The sequence below is a fragment of the Scomber japonicus genome, chromosome 5 (assembly GCF_027409825.1).
Source record: "Scomber japonicus isolate fScoJap1 chromosome 5, fScoJap1.pri, whole genome shotgun sequence".
NCBI lineage: Eukaryota > Metazoa > Chordata > Actinopteri > Scombriformes > Scombridae > Scomber > Scomber japonicus.
In genome coordinates, this window is record NC_070582.1 from 5,492,247 (window position 1) to 5,512,753 (window position 20,507).

Here is a 20,507-nt window from a genome sequence, read left to right on the forward strand (position 1 = left end):
GGAATAAAGGAAGGTAGGAGGGAGGGAGAAAGGAAAAGAGGAAAGGAGGAAGGAAGTAAGGAGAGAAGGAAGGGAGGAAGAAGGAAGGAAAGGAGGAAGGATGGAAGAAGGAAGGAAAGGAGGAAGGATGGAAGGAAGGTAGGAGAGGAAGAAAGGAAAGAAGGAAGGACAGAGGAAAGAAGGAAGGAAGGAAGGGGAATAGAGGAAGGAAAAAGGAAGGGTGGAAAGAGAGAGGGAGAACAAAAAGAGAGACGGTAGGAGGGAGGAAGGACAGACGGAAGGAAGGAAGGAAGGAAGGAAGGAAGAGTCAAAACAGACGGGGTCAATTTGACCCTAGAGGACGACAGGAAGGTTAAGAGCAGGTGGAGTTCTTGTGCTTTCTTGTCTTGCTTGTTCATTGATCTGAACATCGTGATTATTAAATTATTATAATATATTGTTGTTGCTGTGCTTCTCTCTATCTCTCTTTTCCTCTTTTCACCCTCCGTCTCTCTCTTTCTCTCTCAACCAAAACCCATTAAAGGGGAGTTTTCCCTTCTTGCTGTCACCAAGTTGCTGTTTATGGGGTCTAAAAAAACCTGCTGAGATCACTTCCTTATATAAATAAAACTGACTTGATTGATTAATTGATTGATTGATTGATGACCACTCTCTCATTAGATTAGTTGAAGAGCTTCAGAGCTGCAGGAGTTCAGGAGCTTGTCTGACCACAGGACTTAATCAGATTTTTAGGAGCATTTTGGTCATTAAACAGGATTCATTTCATCCTATAAAGTATAATGTAAAGTAGAGATGGGTATCAGTACTCAATCCAAATACATTGATACCAAGTATTATCCAAGTATTACCTGCAATCGATCCTTTTTTGCACCCGGAGCCAGAAAGTATGATTATTTGTATGGACTCACTCACTCACTCACTCACAGCCAATTAACACAAGCGTTCTGTGCAATGTTTAATGTGATTGGTCCACTGCCACAGCAGCTACGACCCGTCTGTGGTGGTGAAGTCGTGGTGAATTTGAGTTAGCATGATATTCATTTGTGAAATTTTGGCCTCCCTGATTTTATATGTGATGATAAAACAGGGTATGCATTAGGGCGTGGCTACGTCCTGATTGACAGGTTGATTGACCAATGCCCTCGAGATCCAGCCCTCGCAACCATAGCAACCTCCCCGCTCCGCCCATGGCCCCGCCTCATGCCCATATAAGTAGAATCTGTGTCTTTATTTTTCCCAGCATGCACCTGAAATTTTCAAGATGGCGCTGCCCAGATTCGAAAGTATTGGCTTCCGAGCAGCAGTCCACAAACCAATGGGTAACGTCACGGATGTTACGTCCATTTCTTTTATACAGTCTATGATTGGTACTGGTATCGTCATTTTTTAAACGATACCCAGCCCTGGTGTAAATTCTCATATAAAAGCTGAGTCTCTTTGTCCTTTTTTAACTTAAACGTGCAAGAAACAAACATCCAGTCAGCTGCAGTGACTGATGAAGCTGTGTTTTTCATTAAACTTCATTATAAATATAATTAAAAGTGACCAAAATGCTCCAAAAAGGAAGATGAGCCTGTGACAGAGTGTATGAAGCTTGCTGTTGTCGTAGCATGATGATACAAGTGGTGTTACTATGGTGTTACTATGGTGATATCGTGGTACTCTGTGTGTGTATATATATGTGTGTGTGTGACTCAGTGGGAGGAGCTGCGGTCGTTGGCGACGTCCTGTAGCCGGCGGAGAGCAGAGCCGAGTGGTTGTCGGGGCAAACCCTCTTGGGTGACGTGTCGTCCTCCAGAGGCATGCTGCGCTTCCTGGTGGGAGTCTCTCCGGTCCGGATCATGCTGTTGATCTCTTGGAGACGCTGAGGAGGGGGGGGGGGGGTCAAAGGTCAGAGAGGTCAGAGGTGGTTTCTCAGGTTTACAAACGAGCCAAAATGTGAGATGTCAGGCAAAGATATTCAAGCAAAGCCCCAGAATGTAAATATAGTGTCTGATATGTGCTCTTTAAACTTCCTTCCTCCATCCCCCTTTCTTCCTTCCTTCTGTCCTTCCTCCCTCCCTCCCTCCCTTCCTTCCTTCTCTCTTTCTTTCCTCCCTCCCTCCTTATTTCCTTCCTTCTTCCTTCCTCCCTCCTCTCTTTCCTTCTTCCTCCCTTCCTTACTCCTTCCTTCTTCCTCTCTTTCCTTCTTCCTCCCTTCCTTACTCCTTCCTTCCTCCCTCCCTCCTTCTTTCTTTCCTTCCTTCCTACCTTCTTTCCTTCCTTCCTTCCTTCCTACCTTCCTTCCTTCATTCCCTCCTTCCTCCCTCCCTCATTTTCTTACAACTGTAGCAATCAAAGGTGAAAATTTTGGATTTGAAGCAAAATTTTTACCATTTTTTATATATGTGTGTGTCTCTCTCACATTGGGGGGGCTGCTGCAGATATAACAGTGTGTGTGTGTGTGTGCGCGTGTGTGTGTGTGTGTGTGTGTGTGTGTGTGTGTGTGTGTGTGTGTGTGTGTGTGTGTGTGTGTGTGTGTGTGTGTGTGTGTCTCTCACATTGGGGGGGCTGCTGCAGATGTAGTAGTAAATCTTGTCACGGGGGGGTCGTCGGCGTCGGGGCGGCGCTCGTCTTGTGCGGTGAGATGTAAATGGAGTGTTTGCTGGACAGAAGCATCCGGCGAGGAGAGCCGGTCCTCAGGGTGGGGTACGGACACAGAGGGGGGGTCTCCACCTGCATAAAATACACACACACACACACAGAATTATTATTAACTAACATGTTTAATTTCTAATGTTTCTAATGTGTTTAACTGCTCATTTCTAATTTCTAATGTTATAATTTTTCACAGAATGACCCTTTAAAATATAAAAAAAATTAATTCAGAGATTAGCTTCATGCTCGTACCCCTGCAGTTGGCGACCTCGGAGAGTACCGAAGAGCAAAGTGTCTCATCTGTTTGATGTAAACGTTGTTGTAGAAGTGAATTAGATCTCCTCGCTCCTCCTCGCCGTCACCTGCGACGGAGGAGGAAAAGGAGGAAGAGGGGGAGGAGGAGGAGTTCTTGTTGGGGGTGGAGGGAGCGCTGCCAGGCTGCGGACCAGGCAAGGTGCTGCTGGAGCGAATGGGAACCGGACTGTTGTCTCCACCTGCTGGGAGGAGATAATAATGACAGCAGCAAAGAAGATGAGAGTGATTAAGATCTTTTTTTATTTATTTGGGTTTTAATGTTTTCAGGTGTTCTCCTTAAAGCTTTGTCTCCATTTTCACCAGCTAGTCTCTATTGTTTTGCAGTGGATTTATCAGAAAACAGCTGAGACTGAACCAGACAGGAAATGTGCCACAAAAACCAAAACTAGGATCTGAAAGAGGCTGAAAAAAAAACTCCACAGAGCTTCAGAAGAGGAGAGAGAGAGTCATTTAATTTTGTCTTGGTTTAAAAAATGTGATTATTAAAGATCTGTATGTTTAAGAAATGGCACAGTGAAGAGACACAGCCTGCAGATTGAATTTCAAGTCAATGAGATGCAGGTATTTTCCACCTCAGCTGTGTTTTATGTGTAAATAAAGGTAGTATAAAGCCTTTTGTGTCTCTATAGGAAGCTGATGATGTCACTGATGATGTCACTGATGATGTCACTGATGATGTCACTGATGATGTCACTGATGATGTCACTGATGATGTCACTTGAGTTAGCATCTGTTGGGAGCCGACTACAAGCTTTAAAAATGTAAAGAAATCTGGAGGTGTGGAGTTATCAGACCTCTGTTGCTCCTCATCTCTGCTGGAGGCTAGCAGCTCTTGGATACATTATTTATTTTAACATGGACCCCAGGAAGAGTAGCTGTTGCCTGGGTAACAGCTAATGGGGATCCAAATAAACTAAACTAAACTAAATTAGCCACTGATAGCATTACACACCCAAATCTCTGTTGCATTGTGGGCAATGTAGGCACCAGGTTTTGACAAGGATGAGCAAGGAGTGCAATAAAAAATGGCGTTATCTCTGGTTCTGCTGTCTCATTTTCACCATTTTTTCTTAAAATCTGTTCATCGTGAGTCTAAAACATATTTCATACAGCACTTTTAACTAGAAACATTTGTAACTGAGTGCTGAGGTGCTTTATCCCCCTTCCTTCCATCCTTCCTTCCTCCCTCCCTCCTTCCTTCCTTCCTTCCTTCCTTCCTTTAGATTAATTTATGCTCTTTTTCATCGAATGGGAAAGTGTGTCTAAACCTCTGACTGGTACTGTACATTTAACACAATCTGCACAATCCTCCTTCCTTCTTTCCTTCCTCCATCCCCCTTTCTTCCATCCTTCTGTCCTTCCTTTCCTGCCTCCCTCCTTCTTTCTTCCCTTTCTCCCTCCCTCCTACCTTCCTTCTTTCCTCCATCCTTCCTTTCCTCCCTCCCTCTTTCTTTCTTTCCGTCCTTCCTCCCTCCCTCCTTCCTCCCTTCCTTCCTTCCTTCCTTCCTTGCTCCCTCCTTCCTTCCTTCCTTCCTTCTTCCTACCTCCTTCCTCCCTTCCTCTTTTCCTTTCTCCCTCCCTTCCTCCCTCCCTCCTTCTTTCCTCTCTCCCTCCTTCCTTCATTCCTCCCTTCCTCCCTTCTTTCCTCCCTCCTGTCCTTCCTTCCTTCCTTCCCTCCTTCCTTCTTTCCCTTCCATCCTTCCTGCCCTCCTTCCATTTAACACAATCTGCACGTCCATAAAATGTCAGAAAACTGTGATGAAAGTGTTGATCATTGTCTCTCAAAGTAAGGAAAGAAAGAAGGAGGGAGGGAGGAAAGAAGGAAAGACAGAAGGATGGAAGAAAATGGGATGGAGGAAGGAAAAAAGGAAGGAAAGAAAGGAAAGAGGGAAAGGAGGAAGGACAGAGGAAAGAAGGAAGGAAGGTAGGAGGGAGGGAGAAAGGAAAAGAAGAAGGGAGGAAGGAAGGAAAAAAGAAGGAGGGAGGGAGGAAGGAAGGAAAGAAAGAAAGAAGGAGGGAGGGAGGGAGGAAGGAAGGACAGAAGGATGGAAGTGCTTTCAGTTTTCATACCTGTCTCCTGGCTGCTGTCAGGAGGTGAGTTCTGTTTGTTGGAGTCGTTGCTGCTGGAGTGATTCCTCTTCCTCCCTGAGATCAGCACGCTCCTATAGACCTGAAAACACATAAAATGAGCCTCGGTTACTATTAGAGGTGATGTGGTGTCCTCTCCTGCTTCACAGTCTTCCTTCCTCACTTCCTTCTTTCCTTCCTCCATCCCCCTTTCTTCCATCCTTCTCTCTTTCTTTCCTCCCTCCTTTCATTTCTTCTTCCTCCCTTCCTTACTCCTTCCTCCCTCCCTCCCTCCTTCTTTCCTTCATTCCTACCTTCTTTCCTCTGTCCTTCTTTTCCTTCCTTCCTCCCTTCCTCCTTCCTTTCCTTCCTTCCTTCTCTCTTTCTTTCCTCCCTCCTTTCTTTCCTTCTTCCTCCCTTCCTTACTCCTTCCTCCCTCCCTCCCTCATTTCCTTCCTTCTTCTTCCCTTCCTTCCTCCTTTCTTTCCTTCTTCTTTCCTTCCTTCCTCCTTTCTTTCCTTCTTCTTTCCTTCCTTCCTTCCAACCTTCTTTCCTCTGTCCTCCTTTCCTTCCTTAATATTACCACACAGAGGAGTATTAGGAGTAGTCAGGCTGAGAGTCATTTTAAGGTGGAAGTGGAATCAGTGTCTGACAAAATATTCACTATTTCCTCTCTCTTTCCTCACTTCCTTCTTTCCTTCCTGCATCCCCCTTTCTTACTTCTTTCTGTCCTTCCTCCCTCCCTCCCTTCCTTCCTTCTCTCTTTCTTTCCTCCGTCCCTCCTTATTTCCTTCCTTCCTCCCTCCTTTCTTTCCTTCTTCCTCCCTTCCTTACTCCTTCCTCCCTCCCTCCTTCTTTCCTTCATTCCTACCTTCTTTCCTCTGTCCTTCTTTCTTTCCTTCCTTCCTACCTACCTTCCTTCCTTCTTTCCTTCTTCCCTTCCTTCCTTCCTTCCTTCATTCCCTCCTTCCTCCCCCCCTCATTTCCTTCCTCTAACCCAGATTGTCTTCTTATTTAGGATGAAAAGTAGTATCACTGAAAATTGTGTTTCATGTATCGACAAATTACTGCTGCATCGGAGGAAATCAAAAGGTGAAAAAGATGTAACGCGTGTGTGTGTGTGTGTGTGTGTGTGTGTGCTGACTCAGAGTTTCTTACATTGCTGCTGGCTTGAGGCTGCGAGCGATAACACTTCATGATGTTTTGGAAGGATTTATCTTCTTTGGTCACCTGATGAAGAACAAAGAAAACAGAGACATGAGCAGGAGTATGGAGGGGTGTTCATGTATTTAACCCTCCTGTCGTCCTCCCGGGTCAAATTGACCCCATCTCTCTTTTGACTGTTCCTTCTTTCCTTCCTTCTTCCGTCTTTCTTAAATTTTTCCTTCCTTCTTCCCCTCCTCCCCTCTTTCTTTGTTCCCTCCTCCCTTCCTTCCTCTTTTCCTCCCTCCCTCCTTTCCTTACTCCTTTCTTTCTTTCCTTCCTTCCTTCCTTCCTTCCTTCCTTCCTTCCTTCCTCCCTCCCTCCTTCCTTACTCCTTTCTTTCCTTCCTTCCTTCTTCTTTTCGTCCTTACTCCTTTCCTTCCTTCCTTCCTTCCTTCCTTCCTCTTTTCCTTCCTCCCAAATTCCTTTCTCCTTTCCTTCCTTCCTTCCTTCCTTCCTTCCTTCCTTCCTTCTTTCCTTCCTTCTTTCCTTCCTTCCTTCCTTCCTTCCTTCCTTCCTTCCTTCCTTCCTTCCTCTTTTCCTCCTTACTCCTTCCTTGACCTGAGGACAACAGGAGGGTTAAACACACACACACACACACACACACACACACACACACACACACCTTGGCCATGACGTAGACGGCACACATGAGCAGCTGATCCAGGTGACGGTCCATCATCAGCTCCGTACAGTTCACCAGAGAATATTCAAAACAGGTCCAGATCTTCCTCCTCAGGTCCGGTGTGATGTCCAGTTTGGCGCAAAGATCTCGGAGACGCACGCTGGCCAGGTGATACACCTAAAGACAGGAAGTACGAGTTCAAATATAACAGAATGACAAACACAATGGACCTTAATGCAAATACAATTCAATGCCTTTATTGTCTTTGCACAGCAGTACAACGAAATGTGTGAGTCCCTAGTGGCTGATAACGCATAAAAACTAGGGCTGTGTGTGTGTGTGTGTGTGTGTGTGTGTGTGTGTGTGTGTGTGTGTGTGTGTGTGTGTGTGTGTGTGTGTGTGTGTGTGTGTGTGTGTGTATGTGTGTGTGTGTGTGTGAGAGAGAGAGAGACTAGATGTAGCAGAGAGAGGGAGAAAGAGAGTGTTTGTATCTTGCTCTTATTCCATTCTTCTGTGCTTATGTGTGTGTGTGTGTGTATGTATCTGTGCTTGTGCTTGTGTGTGTGTGTGTGTGTGTGTGTGTGTGTGTGTGTGTGTGTATCTGTGCTTGTGCTTGTGTGTGTGTGTCTGTGTGTGTGTGTGTGTGTGTGTATGTATGTATGTGTGCTTGTGTGTGTGTGTGTGTGTGAGAGTGAGGAAGAGAGAGAGACTAGTTGTGTGTATTTTGCTCTTATTCAATTCTTCTGTGCTTGTGTGTGTGTGTGTGTGTGTGTGTGTGTGTGTGTGTGTGTGTGTGTGTGCGCGCTTATATATGTGTGTGTGTGTATGTGAGAGTGTGTGTGAGAGAGATAGACAGACTGTGTGTATTTTGCTCTTATTCCATTCTTCTGTGCTTGTGTGTTTTTGTGTGTTTTTGTGTGTGTGTGCTTGTGTGCTTGTGTGTTTGTGTGTGTGTGTGTGTGTGTGTGTGTGTGTGTGTGTGTGTGTGTCAGAACAGAATAGACAGCAGACATGTTGACCTCGTACCTTCCTGAAGAACAGAGACAGCGAGCCTTTCTTCAGCGGACTGCTCGCTGGTTTGGGGGCTGGCTTGGTGGACGCTGATTGGACGGTGAGGGTGCCTCCCAGAGTCTGTGCGGACAGCTGCTGTAGCGTGGCTCCGCCCTGTCCCGTCACACTCACCTGAACGGGGATGAACGTGATGCCTCCGCTCTCATTGGCTATACCTGCGGAGGTCAAAGGTCAAGTTTTTGTTATTAAAGGGCTAGTTCACTATTATTTGAGTCAAATTTGGCTCTGAACAGTATGTCAAGGTTAACATAAAAACAACATTCAGTCTCTCACCTTGCACAGGTATGGTGACTGTCTGCCCGTTGTTGGCCGTGACTGTGGCGGTTGCCATGGTGACCACAGTCTGCCCAGCCGGGATGGTTGTGACAAGGCTGGCCTGGCTGGTTTTGGCGACGGCGGCAGGCACTGCACCGGTGGAGCCCGAGGAGCCGGTGGAGGTGACTCCTGAATCGGCATCGGCCATGTCGACAAAGAGACGCCTCCGAGCCGAGCCGGTGGGAGGAGAGCTGTAGCGGTCCAGCAGGGTGGTGGGGGAGGGGGACACACCTGCAGGAGAGGGGGGGGGGGGGGGGGTATGCTTATGTTTTTACTTCAGAAATCAAATATAAAAAAAAATAAAATCAATGTTTCTGATAAACAGATTAAGGGTTGACCGACACATCGGGCAGATATTTGTGTTTTCATAGGTGCAACATGTTGCTTGTTTTTAGAGCAGAAACTCAGGTCAAGGAAGGACAGGAGGAAGGGAGGAGGAAGGAAGGGAGGGAGGAAGGAAGGAAGTAAGGAGAGAAGAAAGGGTGGAAGGAAAAGAGGAAGGAAGGAAGGAAGGAATGGAGGAAGGAAGGAAGGAAGGAAGGAAGGAAGGAAGGAAAGGAGTAAGCAGGGAGGGAGGAAAAGAGGAAGGAAGTAAGGAGAGAAGGAAGGGTGGAAGAAAAAGAGGAAGGAAGGAAGGAAGGAATGAGGAAAGAAGGAAGGAAGGAAAGGAGTAAGCAGGGAGGGAGGAAAAGAGGAAGGAAGTAAGGAGAGAAGGAAGGGTGGAAGGAAAGGAGGAAGGAAGAAAGGAAGGAAGGAAAGGAAGGAAGGAAGGAAGGAAGGAAGGAAGGCAGGAAGGAAGGAAGGAAGGAAGGAAGGAAGGAAGGAAGGAAAGGAAGGAAGTATTTCTCTCAGGAAAAGAAACATTGATGTGTATTTCTCTTCATGTGTCAAGTTAACAAACGCTCCAACCTTTGACAGTGCTGCTGGTGTTGAGATCCGGTCCGTGGTTGATGGGAGTCAGAGGAACGCTGCCGGAGCTGCTCTCATCGTTCTGTTCCAGATACTGAGGAGGCATCACCTGAAACACACACACACACACACACACACACACACACACACACACACACACACACCACAAAGTATTTAATTTAACACACACACACACACACACACAACCACACACTCAAACTGTACATCAGGGGTGTCAAACATGCGGCCCGTGGGCCAGAACTGGCCCGCAGAGAGGTCCATTTCGGTCCACTTTCCTTCCTGTCTTTTTTTCCTTCCTTCCTTCCTTCCGTCCTTCCTGCCTTCCTTCCTTCCTTCCTTCCTTCCTCCCTTTCATCTTTTCCTTCCTGTCTTCTTTTCCTTCCTTCCTCCCTTCTTCCCTTCCTTCCTTCCATCTTTCCTTCTTTCATTCCTTCCTTCCTTCCTTCCTTTCAACTTTTCTTCCTGTCTTTTTTCCTTCCTTCCTTCCTTCCTTCCTTCCTTCCTTCCATCTGTCCTTCCTTCCATCTTTCCTTCCTGTCTTCTTTTCCTTCCTTCCTTCCTTCCTTCCATCCATCTTTCCTTCCTGTCTTTTTTCTTTCCTTCCTTCCTTCCTTCCTTCCTTCCTTCCATCTTTTTAATGGTCCGGCCCACATGAGATCAAATTGGTCTGTTTGTGGCCCTTGAATGAAAATGATTTTGACACCTCTGCTGTACACACACATAATAAATGTAATATTCTATAGTGTGTGTGTTGGCGGACCTCCTGGCAGGCAGGGACGCGGTCTTTGGCCCCTCGGAGGCTCTCCCACAGCGGGGAGTCGCTGGTCCAGGCCAGGCTCTCCAGCACCTGCTCCTCCACCTGGTTCAGGTGCTTCACTACCTCCCGAAACAGACCCTGCTCCGACCGCACCAACACCTCGATCACCTGCACGGATGCACATACATATCAACACACACACACACACACACACACACACACACACACACACACACACACACACACACACACACACACACACAAGGAGCTTTTACTTAACTCCAAATACAGATTTTTCTACTTCACTGTTTTGCATTTTTTAATTTTGCATTATGAACTTTGTTGTTTGATGCTTTTTCCAAATTTCATCACTGTGTTGCAATATAGCTGATATTTCACCTTTTTGGTTTCTGGCATTTAAAATATTCTTGTTTTATTTTTTTAAATCATGCAGTAGTGATTATTGAAAGCGTGTATAAAGCCTTGTTCAGACTGCCCAAATCAGTTTTCATATCCAAATGTATTTTTTCTATCATCATCTTCACACTGATGCACAACTGCACAGCTTTTAAAATGTTGTATTTTACTTGATTTTATATATTCTCTTTATTCTATGTTTTAGCTACTTTTACTATGTACTTTTTACTATAAATCTTATTCCATTAATGTGTTATTTGCTGTTGTTCTTTTTTAACATAGCTTTATGCTCCTTTTCGCCCCTTTAAATGTGAGTTACTTGGTGTATGTAATTTATTTTATTGTAAAACACTTTACAATTACAAGGTGCTATAAAAATAAAGTTCTTCTCCTTATTGTCTAGATTGATTTTAAAAAGTCTGGACAGCAAAAAAAACCCCAAAACACACAAACATGAAATGTGAATTAAAGCCACACTTGGATATGTTTTGAAATTTGATGCTTCACTCGCAACTCAACACACAACAATGACATCAAATCCAGAGGGATGACTTAAATCGTTACCATAGCAACTCATACAGATAAGCTGGTGATATCTGGACACACAAATCTGATCTTATCACTTGAAAATAACAGTGCAGACAGTCTTAAAGATCTAATTTGAGAGATAAATCTGATTTGCCTGCAGTCTGAATTAAAGTGTTATTGATCGGACGTATCGATACCTTGTAGAAATGATAAGCCGGGAGCCGGAAGATTCGGATCATGTTGGGGAAATCTCCCGGAGGTCTGTAGGAGAAGACGACGATCTCTAGACAGCAGGCCAGCAAGGAGCGGTGGAAGATATCCTGCTCCAAAATACACTGCAATACACACACACGCACACGCAAATACACACACACGCAAATACAATTTCATTACTCACTTCCAGGAACAGAACGTGTCAGGACAAGAACACGTATAAACTACTTGAAACAGTGTAAACTATTTCATCAGCAGGCTCACACTGTTACAGTCTGTAGATCAGATGTTTGTTTCCTTTCAGAGAAACTGAGTGTTTGTATTTGCAAGATGAGAACAATGTGTCCTACGAAATAACTTCATCTATTATCTCCCCCGCAAAAACTTTAAATCATTGCTACAGTATAGGTCAGGGTCACCGTAGAAGGACATCCACACATCCACAAAACCTCTGACTTTAACCCTTTGTAGGTCACACCAAGAAAGTGCTATCTAAAAAAAATCATTGTTTTGCTTTTCCTTCCTCTTTGAGGCCATGACAACATAAAACATGGATTTTATTTTTCTCATTGACCCTAAATTTGATGTTTTACAGATCTCATTCACACCTCATTTGTTCTAAACTTTTATTAAAAACATGTTAGAGTCTCATTCTGTTCGTGTACAAGATGAAAAAATGAAACTCAACTCCATAAAAAGTCTCCAGCAGGATCTCTGATGTCAGCAGTGATTTGTGTTATTCTTCATTTATACACTAGAATAGAACAACCTGTATCTATAGCAACCATAGAACAATCTGTATCTATAGCAACCATAGAACAAACTGTATCTATAGCAACCATAGAACTATCATGACACAAAGTGACCTCTAGTAGACCTACAAAGGGTTAATTTACCAAGAAGAAAGTTTGAAGTCTTCAGAGTAAATAAAGACACAAACCTATAAGGTCTCTGTATACTGGTGATTATATGCACTGAACATTTGAACATTTACATTTTAAAGACAAATTATTTTTTATACACAGCTGAGACCAAGTTCTGGCAATGCAGAGGTTTAAATAAGATAAAATATACTTTATTGTCCCATGGGGTGGATGTATTTTAGGCTCCAGCTGCATATAGAAAAATACAAGCTGCACAATAATGGTGCAAAATCTCTATATGTACAGTGTCAGTCATAAGTATGGACACACTAACTCATTCAAGTGAATAGGAAGGAAGGAAGGAAGGAAAGAAGGAAGGAAACACCAGCCAAACACATATACAAATAGACTAGATAGAATAAACAAAATACTCCTAACATGATAAAAACTCAATGACTGGTGGTCAGTAAAGAGGTAAAGCTTATATAACACAATTAAAGGTGAAAATCAGATGTGTAAAGGAGGCAAAGTCCATACATTTAGATATAAAATTAAACAAATTAAGTCGTACTCCACTTACTATTACCCGTAGTCAGTATTACTCATGAAACCATACTACACTGTGTACACAACCTAGTCAGTTAATATAAACAATTGTACAATCGATTATTTGTTTAGCAGTCTGTTGGAGGTGGGGACAAAAGGAGAGCTGGAGACTGTTGGTTTTGCATTTACAGGCTTTATATTTTGTTTACCAGAGGGTCAAAGTTTATACTCGGATTGATTCTTCAGTTTTCTAATGGATAGAAACAAGGGATGGATATTTTTTGTCCCCTTTCAATGTTGATTTTTTTTACTTATATTCAACTCCAGCCTAAGTTTAATATCTGCAGCACTGGAAAGAGGCTAAAAGCTGTGTGGTTTTTACTCACAGATAAGTCAGCATCTCCCAAAATCATCTTTTCTCTCTCAATGATGGACTCCAGAATCCGGTAGTACAGCGCCTCTGCCAGGTGGAAATACTTCACTGCCATGTCTACAGGAAAAAATGATAATTCAGACAGTTTAGGGAAGCAAATCTATCAAACGCCAACAGCTGATTATGAATCTTAACCTGCATCTTCTCGTACCTTTCCCCATGCTCCTGTTCTCTGCCCCGCTGTCTTCGTAATGTTGGGAGAAGAGCTCGAACATGTCCTTCAGGCGCTGGCTGATGACATCACTGGGGTCTCTAGCACAGGTCCTGAGATATAAAAAGGTAAAGAGATGACAGTTAGTGTTATTAAACTGCAGCACAAGACTGTACAGAGCAGATACAAGTTAGGAGGGTTAAACTCATTTTCATTCAAGGGCCACATACAGCTCGATGTGATCTCATGTGGGCTGGATTATTAAAAAGAGGAAAGGAAGGAAGGAAGGATTAAAGGAAGGAAGAACAGAAGAACGGAAGAAAGGACGACAGAAAGGACAGATGGAAGGAAGGAAGGAAAGAAGGAAGAAAGGAAAATAAGACAGGAAGGATAGAAGGATGGAAGGAAGGAAGGAAGGAAAGAAAGAAAGAAAGAAAGAAGAAAGGAAGACAGGATGGAAAGATGGGAGAAAGGGAGGAAGGGAGGAAGGAAGGAAGGCCAGACGAACAGAAGGAAGGAAGGAAGGAAGGAAGGAAGGAAGAGAAGAAGGAAAGAAGGAAGGAAAAGAAGACAGGAAGGAAGGAAGGAAGGAAGAAAGGAGAAGGAAGGAAGGAAGGTAAAGAAGACAGGAAAGAGAGGGAGGAAGGAAGGAAGGAAGGAAGGAAGGAAAATAAGGAAGGAAGGAAGGAAGGTAAAGAAGACAGGAAAGAGAGATGGAAGAAAGGGAGAAAGGAGGTAAAAAAAGAGAGGAAGAAAAGAAGGAAGGAAAAGAAGAGAGGAAGGAAAGTGGGCCGGATTGGACCCCTCTGCGGGCTTGTTCTGGCCCACGGGCCTCATGTTTGACCCCCCTGATTTAGAGACACCATCAGTAAAGAAAAGTGAACCTACTTGAGCGTTTCCGTTAGCTTAGCGCTCGGTCCCTGTTTGGTTCCCGACAGCAGCGTGTGGAGCCGTCCGACACTCTTCATGGCGGTCGAGACCGGAGACGCCAGGCGGTTCTCCTGAATGTACTTCCTGCCTGTCAGAGGAGTCGACACCTTCAGAGCCGACGCCTGTGGAGAGGAGAAAGAGAGACGGCAGGATGAAGAAAGAGCAAAAATAAGAGTCTGTTTATCTTGATTTTTGAAAGATGCAAATAAAGGTAAAGAAAAAGTCTTACAGTGAGGTTGGCATGAAGCCTGTAGGTGGCGCTGTCCTGGTTCTCCGACCCTTCACACAGGCACGGACCAGGGGTGCCGATGTCGTCGCTCGCACCCTCGCCGGTGAAGATCCTCTCATCCAGGCTGCCGGTGGCCAAAATATGTTCCTCATACACCCGAGTCAGAGACAAGCTGTAGAGTAGGAGAGTCGGTTAGAGCTCGGTAATCAATCAATCCAACTTTATTTATTATTTTATTTTTTAAAGGAATAAAAAAAACAAAGAATAAATTAATTAGAAAGAAAAAAAGAAAATAATTGAGACCAATGCACGCAAGAGAGATCAGATTCCGGGTCAAAGGTCTAGAACAGAGGTGTCAAACTCATTTTCATTTAAGGGCCACATACAGTCCAATTTAATCTCACATGGGCCGGATCATTAAAAAGATGAAAGGAAGGAAGAAAGGAAGGAAGGAAAGATGGAAGGAAGAAAGGGAGGAAGGACAGATAGAGGGAAGAAAGGGAGGAAGGACAGATAGAAGGAAGAAAGGAAGGAAAAGAAGGAGGAGAAGGAAGAGTAGACAGGAATGAAAGACGGAAGGAAGGAAGGAAGGAAGGAAGGAAGGAAGGAAAGAAGGCAGGCAGGCAGGCAGGAAGGAAGGAAAGATGGAAGGAAGAAAGGGAGGAAAAGAAGGAGGAGAAGGAAGAGTAGACAGGAATGAAAGACGGAAGGAATAAAGGAAGGAAGTAAGGAAGGCAGGAAGGAAGGAAGGAAGGAAGGAAGGAAGGAAAGATGGAAGGAAGAAAGGGAGGAAAAGAAGGAGGAGAAGGAAGAGTAGACAGGAATGAAAGACGGAAGGAATAAAGGAAGGAAGGAAGGAAGGAAGGAAGGAAGGAAGGATGGAAGGAAGAAAGGGAGGAAAAGAAGGAGGAGAAGGAAGAGTAGACAGGAATGAAAGACGGAAGGAAGGAAGGAAGGAAAGAAGGAAGGCAGGAAGGAAGGAAGGAAGGAAGGTAGGAAGGAAAGATGGAAGGAAGGAAGGAAAATAAGACAGGAAGGAAGGAAAGAAGGAAGAAAAAGAAGACAGGAAGGAAGGAAGGGAAGATGTAAGGAAGGGAGGAATAAGGAAAGTGGGCCGGATCTGGCCCACGGGCCGCATGTTTGACACCCTGAACATTATGTAAAGGGTTAATAACACAAAGAATAATGATGCAGCGGTGATGGTCGACACTTACAAACTGTCTCCGAAGTTCATGGGATCCAGAAAGCCGGTCAGCCCGTCCTCTTTTCCTCTGAGGATCTGTGAGAGGTGAAGAAAAGGAAATCTAGTTTTATAGAAGAACCACAGCAGACCAGGCCAGTGTGTGTGTCTGTGTGTGTGTGTGTGTGTGCATGTGTGTGTGTGTGTATGTGTGTGATTGTGTGTGTGTATGTGTGTGTGCATGTGTGTGTGTGTGGGTGTGTATGTGTGTGTGTGTGTATGTGTATGTGTGTGTGTGTATGTGTGTGTGTGTATGTGTATGTGTGTGTGTGTGTGTGTGTGTGTGTGTGTATGTGTATGTGTGTGTGTGTGTGTGTGTGTGTGTGTGTTACTGTGCTGGTAGGATGTGTAAAACCACATCTTGTAGGAAGTTCAGAGGCAGAAACTTTTATTAGAATAGACATTTACCACTGAAACCAAAGTTATTAAAAGAAAAGTTCACAACTTTTCAACTCTCTCTTTTTTTTCTCATACCAAATTTAACTCTGAGTCAAATTTATTTGGCTGTTTAAACTTCACACAGAGAACCTCTGACTTGACTTTAGCTCCAGATGCTGCAGCTGTCAGTCGCTCTGTGTGTTGCTTTGTGTTGCTTTGGACACTTTAAGAACATAGTGGTGACTGAAATATGCATTTATTTTATAATTACATTTTAAGAAATTCACAGCTAGATCTGACAATCTGGTGTCCATATGAGCAGTTAAAGAGTTCCCCCCCCCCTCTCTGTAATCATTCCTCCTGTTCTTCATACTGAATATTAAAAGCTTTAAATGTGCTTTCAATGTAAAGTGATGGAGGACTAAATCATTATAAAGTCTCTGATCAGCTTCTATTGAGCTTCAGCAGTGTGAGTTACTATAGTTATTATAGTTACTATGGTAACAGTGTGAGTTAGTCATATCAAGTGATATCTGACACATTTACAGTCTTTTTAGCATCAGATTCCCTCTTAGTGTTTCCTGTTGAGCTGTGGTGGAAGTATAGGAACAAAAAGACTTTGATACTAAAAACACTGTAACGCTCAAACATAGAAGATGAAGATTTGACTCATTTGGACAAAACTGAAGCTTCATGTTAGCTTCACATCAACTTTTAAATACTTTTTTTTTTAAACAGAAGGAGGACTGTGGATTTTGTCCCCCATAACTCCCATTATAAGTATCACTCCAACACATTATAAGTGCATTATGATCTTCTAATGGAATGATTACAGCAATTCCCTCTTTGCGTTTCCTCATTTTGTGCAAAAATGCATTTAGAAACCTTTATTCTGAAAATCTCAGATTAAATTTTTTCTTATCAGTGACTCTAATACACTCTAGTTCATTAACAGTAGATAGATAGATAGATAGATAGATAGATAGATAGATAGATAGATAGATGGATGGATTACCCTCTTGTGGAAGAGTTTCTTGATGAACGGTTTCCAGAAGTGTTCTTTGACTCCTTTGGCCTCCAGCACCAGGCCGTCATGCAGCTCACACAGCTGCTCTATGAAGCAGTACGGGCCCGAGGCCGGCCGGTAGTCCTTACTGCTGAAGTCCTCTGGTAGACCTGCAGGACAGGAAGCAGACGGGGGTGAGGACGCTGGTAACCAACACGCCAAAAAAAAACCTAATGGCAGGAAGGAGTCTGGTTCAAAGAAAGTCTGAGACATTTAAAAACTGCTGGTATGAATTCTTTCTTTCCTTCCTCCCTCTTTCTTTAATTTTTCAAGGAAGGACAGGAGGAAGGAATGAAGGAAGGAGAGAAGGAAGGGAGGAAGGAAAGGAGGAAGGAATGAAGGAAGGAGAGAAGGAAGGGAAGGAAGGAAGGAGAGAAGGAAGGGAGGGAGGAAGGAAGGAAGGCAGGAAGGAGGGAGGAAAGGAAGGATCCTTCCTGCCTTCCTTCCTTCTTTCCTTCTCTCCTTACTTCTTTCCTTCCTTCCTTCCTCCTTTCCTTCCTCCCCTCCTTACTCCTTTCAATCCTTCCTTTCTCCCTCCTTTCCTTCCTCCCTTCCTTCTCTCCTTCCTTCCTTCCTTCCTTCCTCCTTTCCTTCCTCCCTTCCTTCTCTCCTTACTTCCCTCCTTCCTCCTTTCAATCCTTCCTTTCTTCCTCCTTTCCTTCCTCCCCTCCTTACTCCTTTCAATCCTTCCTCCTTTCCTTCCTTCCCTTCCTTCTCTCCTTACTTCCTCCCTTCCTCCTGTCCTTCCTTGACCCGAGGACAACAGGAGGGTTAAAAGAATAAGAAATATGATTTGTCAGTGTCAGTCTCTCTTAGTATTAACTTATCTCCTTTCCTAGGGGAGCCGTGTCCTTAAGAGCAGTTTGTTTGTTTTTCACACATGGCCGACATGAAACACATTCCTGACGCTAGTTTTTTATGATTTGGTTTATGACAGATGATATCTTATCATGTGACAGTAGGAGAAGCACAGGTGTCGGCCTCTGAAGGTGTAGCTTTTATAAAATGAATGATTAAAGGATCGCTGTCTGGCTGTCACGGTTTACTTGAATATAACAGAGCCATTGTTCTTTCTTTTTCTTTTTCTTTTTTTTTTATCAGTAACATCTGCGCTTTTACTGCTGTGACGAGTCAAAATGTGTCTGCTGTGAATTAAAAGTCTGTTGCACTGATCTGCACGTGGTGGTACGACGCAATGACACACAGAAATGCACCAACAAAAACAGTGAAGAAGAGTGAAGAAGGAGACTGCTACCTTTTGAAGAAAAAAGAAACTGAACATAAACAGAGATATTTGTGTGTTTTAAACGTCACAGTGGAGCTTAACCCTTTACTTCCTGTTCAGGCTCCTGTAAAAACATTTATTTTATCTGGACTTTTCCTTAACCCTTAAACAGACCTTACTAGTTATGTCATTTGCACCTCAAGTAAGGAAGGAATGAAGGAAAGAAGGAAGGAAGGAAAGGACGGAAGAAGGAAGGAAAGGAGGAAGGAAGGGAAGCAAGGGAGGAAGAAGGAAGGAAAGGAAGGAGGGAGGAAGGAAGGAAGGTAGGAAGGAAAGGAGGGAAGAAGGAAGGAAAGGAGGGAGGAAGGGAAGGAAGGGAGGAAGAAGGAAGGAAAAGAAGGAGGGAGGAAGGAAGGAAGGTAGGAAGGAAAGGAGGGAAGAAGGAAGGAAAGGAGGGAGGAAGGGAAGGAAGGGAGGAAGAAGGAAGGAAAGGAGGGAGGAAGGAAGGAAGGAAGGACAGATGAAGGAAGGAAGAAAGGACTGAAGGAGGGAACATTTACCCTAACAGTTGAACTTAGATCTGAGGAAGGAAGGAAGGAAGGAAGGAAGGAAGGAAGGAAGGAAGGAAGGAACGAAGGAAGGAAGGAAGGACAGATGAAAGAAGGAAGGAAAGAAGGACAGAGGAAGGACCCGGGAGGACAACACAAAGGTTAAAGAGTCTGTATCTCCTGGTGCACGTTGTCTGTTTAAGGGTTAATGTGACCCACACGTCACAAAAACTGAAATTAATTACTTTTGAAAATGTTTTATTCGTCATATTCTATTAAACAGTGATTGTGAATGTCTTTTAAACCATAAGATGAATCAAGCAGAAGGATTTATTAATGACTAACGGGAGATTTATGACTAGAGGCTAATTATAAATCAGTATTTAAAGGGTTAAAACACATTAATTCTCTCTAAATACACACAATGTGACCCAGATTATACAAAAATGGAAATATTATGACTTTAAGTTGTGCAGCTGATACACATTTATCTTGAGTGTTTGCATTTAACTATCATTAAAAAATATTGTTTATTCACATTTAATATGATTAATTGAAGAATAAACTCTCTCTGCTCTCTGAAAGCATCATTAACCCTCCTGTTGCCCTCAGGTCAAGGCAGGACAGAAGGAAAGGAAGAGGAGGGAAAAGGAAGGAAGGGAAGGAAGGAAGGAAGGAAGGAAGGAAGGAAGGAAGGAAGGAAGGAAGGAAGGAAGGAAGGAAGGAAGGGAAGGAAGGGAGGAAGGAAGGGAGGAAGGGAGGGAGGAAGGAAGGAAAGGAAGGAAGGAAGGGAGGCAGGAAGGAGGAAGGGAGGGAGGAAAGGAGCAAGGAGGAAAAGAGGAAGGAAGTAAGGAGAGAAGGAAGGAAGGAAGGAAAGGAGGAAGGAAGGAAGGAAGGAAGGGAGGAAGGAAGGTAGGAAGGAAAGAAGGAAGGAAGGAAGGGAGGCAGGAAGGAGGGAGGGAGGAAATGAGTAAGGAGGAAAAGAGGAAGGAAGGAAGGAAAGGAGGAAGGAAGGAAGGAAGGAAAGAAGGGAGGAAGGAAGGGAGGAAGGGAGGCAGGAAAGAAGGGAGGAAGGAAAAGAGGAAGGAAGTTAGGAGAGAAGGAAGGGAAGGAGTAAGGAGAGAAGGAAGGGAGGAAGGAAGGAAGGAAGGAAAGGAGTAAGAGGGAAAAGAGGAAGGAAGTAAGGAGAGAAGGAAGGGAGGAAGGAAAGAAGGTCAAACAGTCAAATGAGATGGGGTCAAATTGACCCGGGAGGACGACACGAAGGGTTAAGAAATTCTCACAAATTAATTATTGATTGAATGATTTGTGGTTCAGAAATGATGCAAGGAATTAACAGTCAGTATGAACAGGAGGAATAATTACAGAGAGGAAAATCTGAAACCTGTCTGCTGCTTAAAGACAAACTTAAAACTGCGAATCTGCACTTTAAATTCTTTCATTCTTTATTTTTCCTTCACAGGAAGTCAAAAGATCAACACGGTTTCATGCCATTTTAAATTCCTTGGTACGATTTGGGTTTATTTTTTTTCTCTTTCCTTCTTCTAGTCGGCTTCCTGTCTGAATATAAATTGAAGCAGTGTCATTTTTTTTATAGTGAGGCTGACGAAGCTGCAGGAGAGACGTTTCCTTTCTCATTAAGTTCCTCCTGGACAATTACAGTGGCCAGCAGAGGAAACATTAGGTGTCAACAGGAAGTGAGTGCTGCTCTGATACACACGGCTCTGGAAGCTTGGCAACAGTTGGAAAATGTCCAGTGCAAAAAAAGAGCAAAACTTTTGATTGACTCTCCCTCTCTCCCTCTCTCCCTCTCCCTCCCC

The 20,507-nt window shown here is 43.9% G+C and overlaps 1 protein-coding gene across 1 annotated transcript in view; it reads right to left on the reverse strand.

Moving 5' to 3' along the window:
- Positions 1-1,637: 1,637 nt before the first annotated feature.
- rbl2 (retinoblastoma-like 2 (p130)) overlaps positions 1,638-20,507 on the reverse strand; it is a 28,289-nt gene continuing 9,419 nt past the window's right edge. Inside the window, 19 exon segments of the mRNA XM_053318955.1 lie at positions 1,638-1,742; positions 1,745-1,864; positions 2,541-2,585; positions 2,587-2,715; positions 2,890-3,134; positions 5,023-5,122; positions 6,178-6,249; positions 6,848-7,024; positions 7,874-8,073; positions 8,192-8,464; positions 9,143-9,251; positions 9,924-10,088; positions 11,063-11,200; positions 12,874-12,977; positions 13,072-13,184; positions 13,960-14,123; positions 14,231-14,402; positions 15,445-15,509; positions 16,864-17,024. Coding sequence (XP_053174930.1) covers positions 1,695-1,742; positions 1,745-1,864; positions 2,541-2,585; positions 2,587-2,715; positions 2,890-3,134; positions 5,023-5,122; positions 6,178-6,249; positions 6,848-7,024; positions 7,874-8,073; positions 8,192-8,464; positions 9,143-9,251; positions 9,924-10,088; positions 11,063-11,200; positions 12,874-12,977; positions 13,072-13,184; positions 13,960-14,123; positions 14,231-14,402; positions 15,445-15,509; positions 16,864-17,024 — 2,600 coding nt within the window. The 3' untranslated portion in view covers positions 1,638-1,694.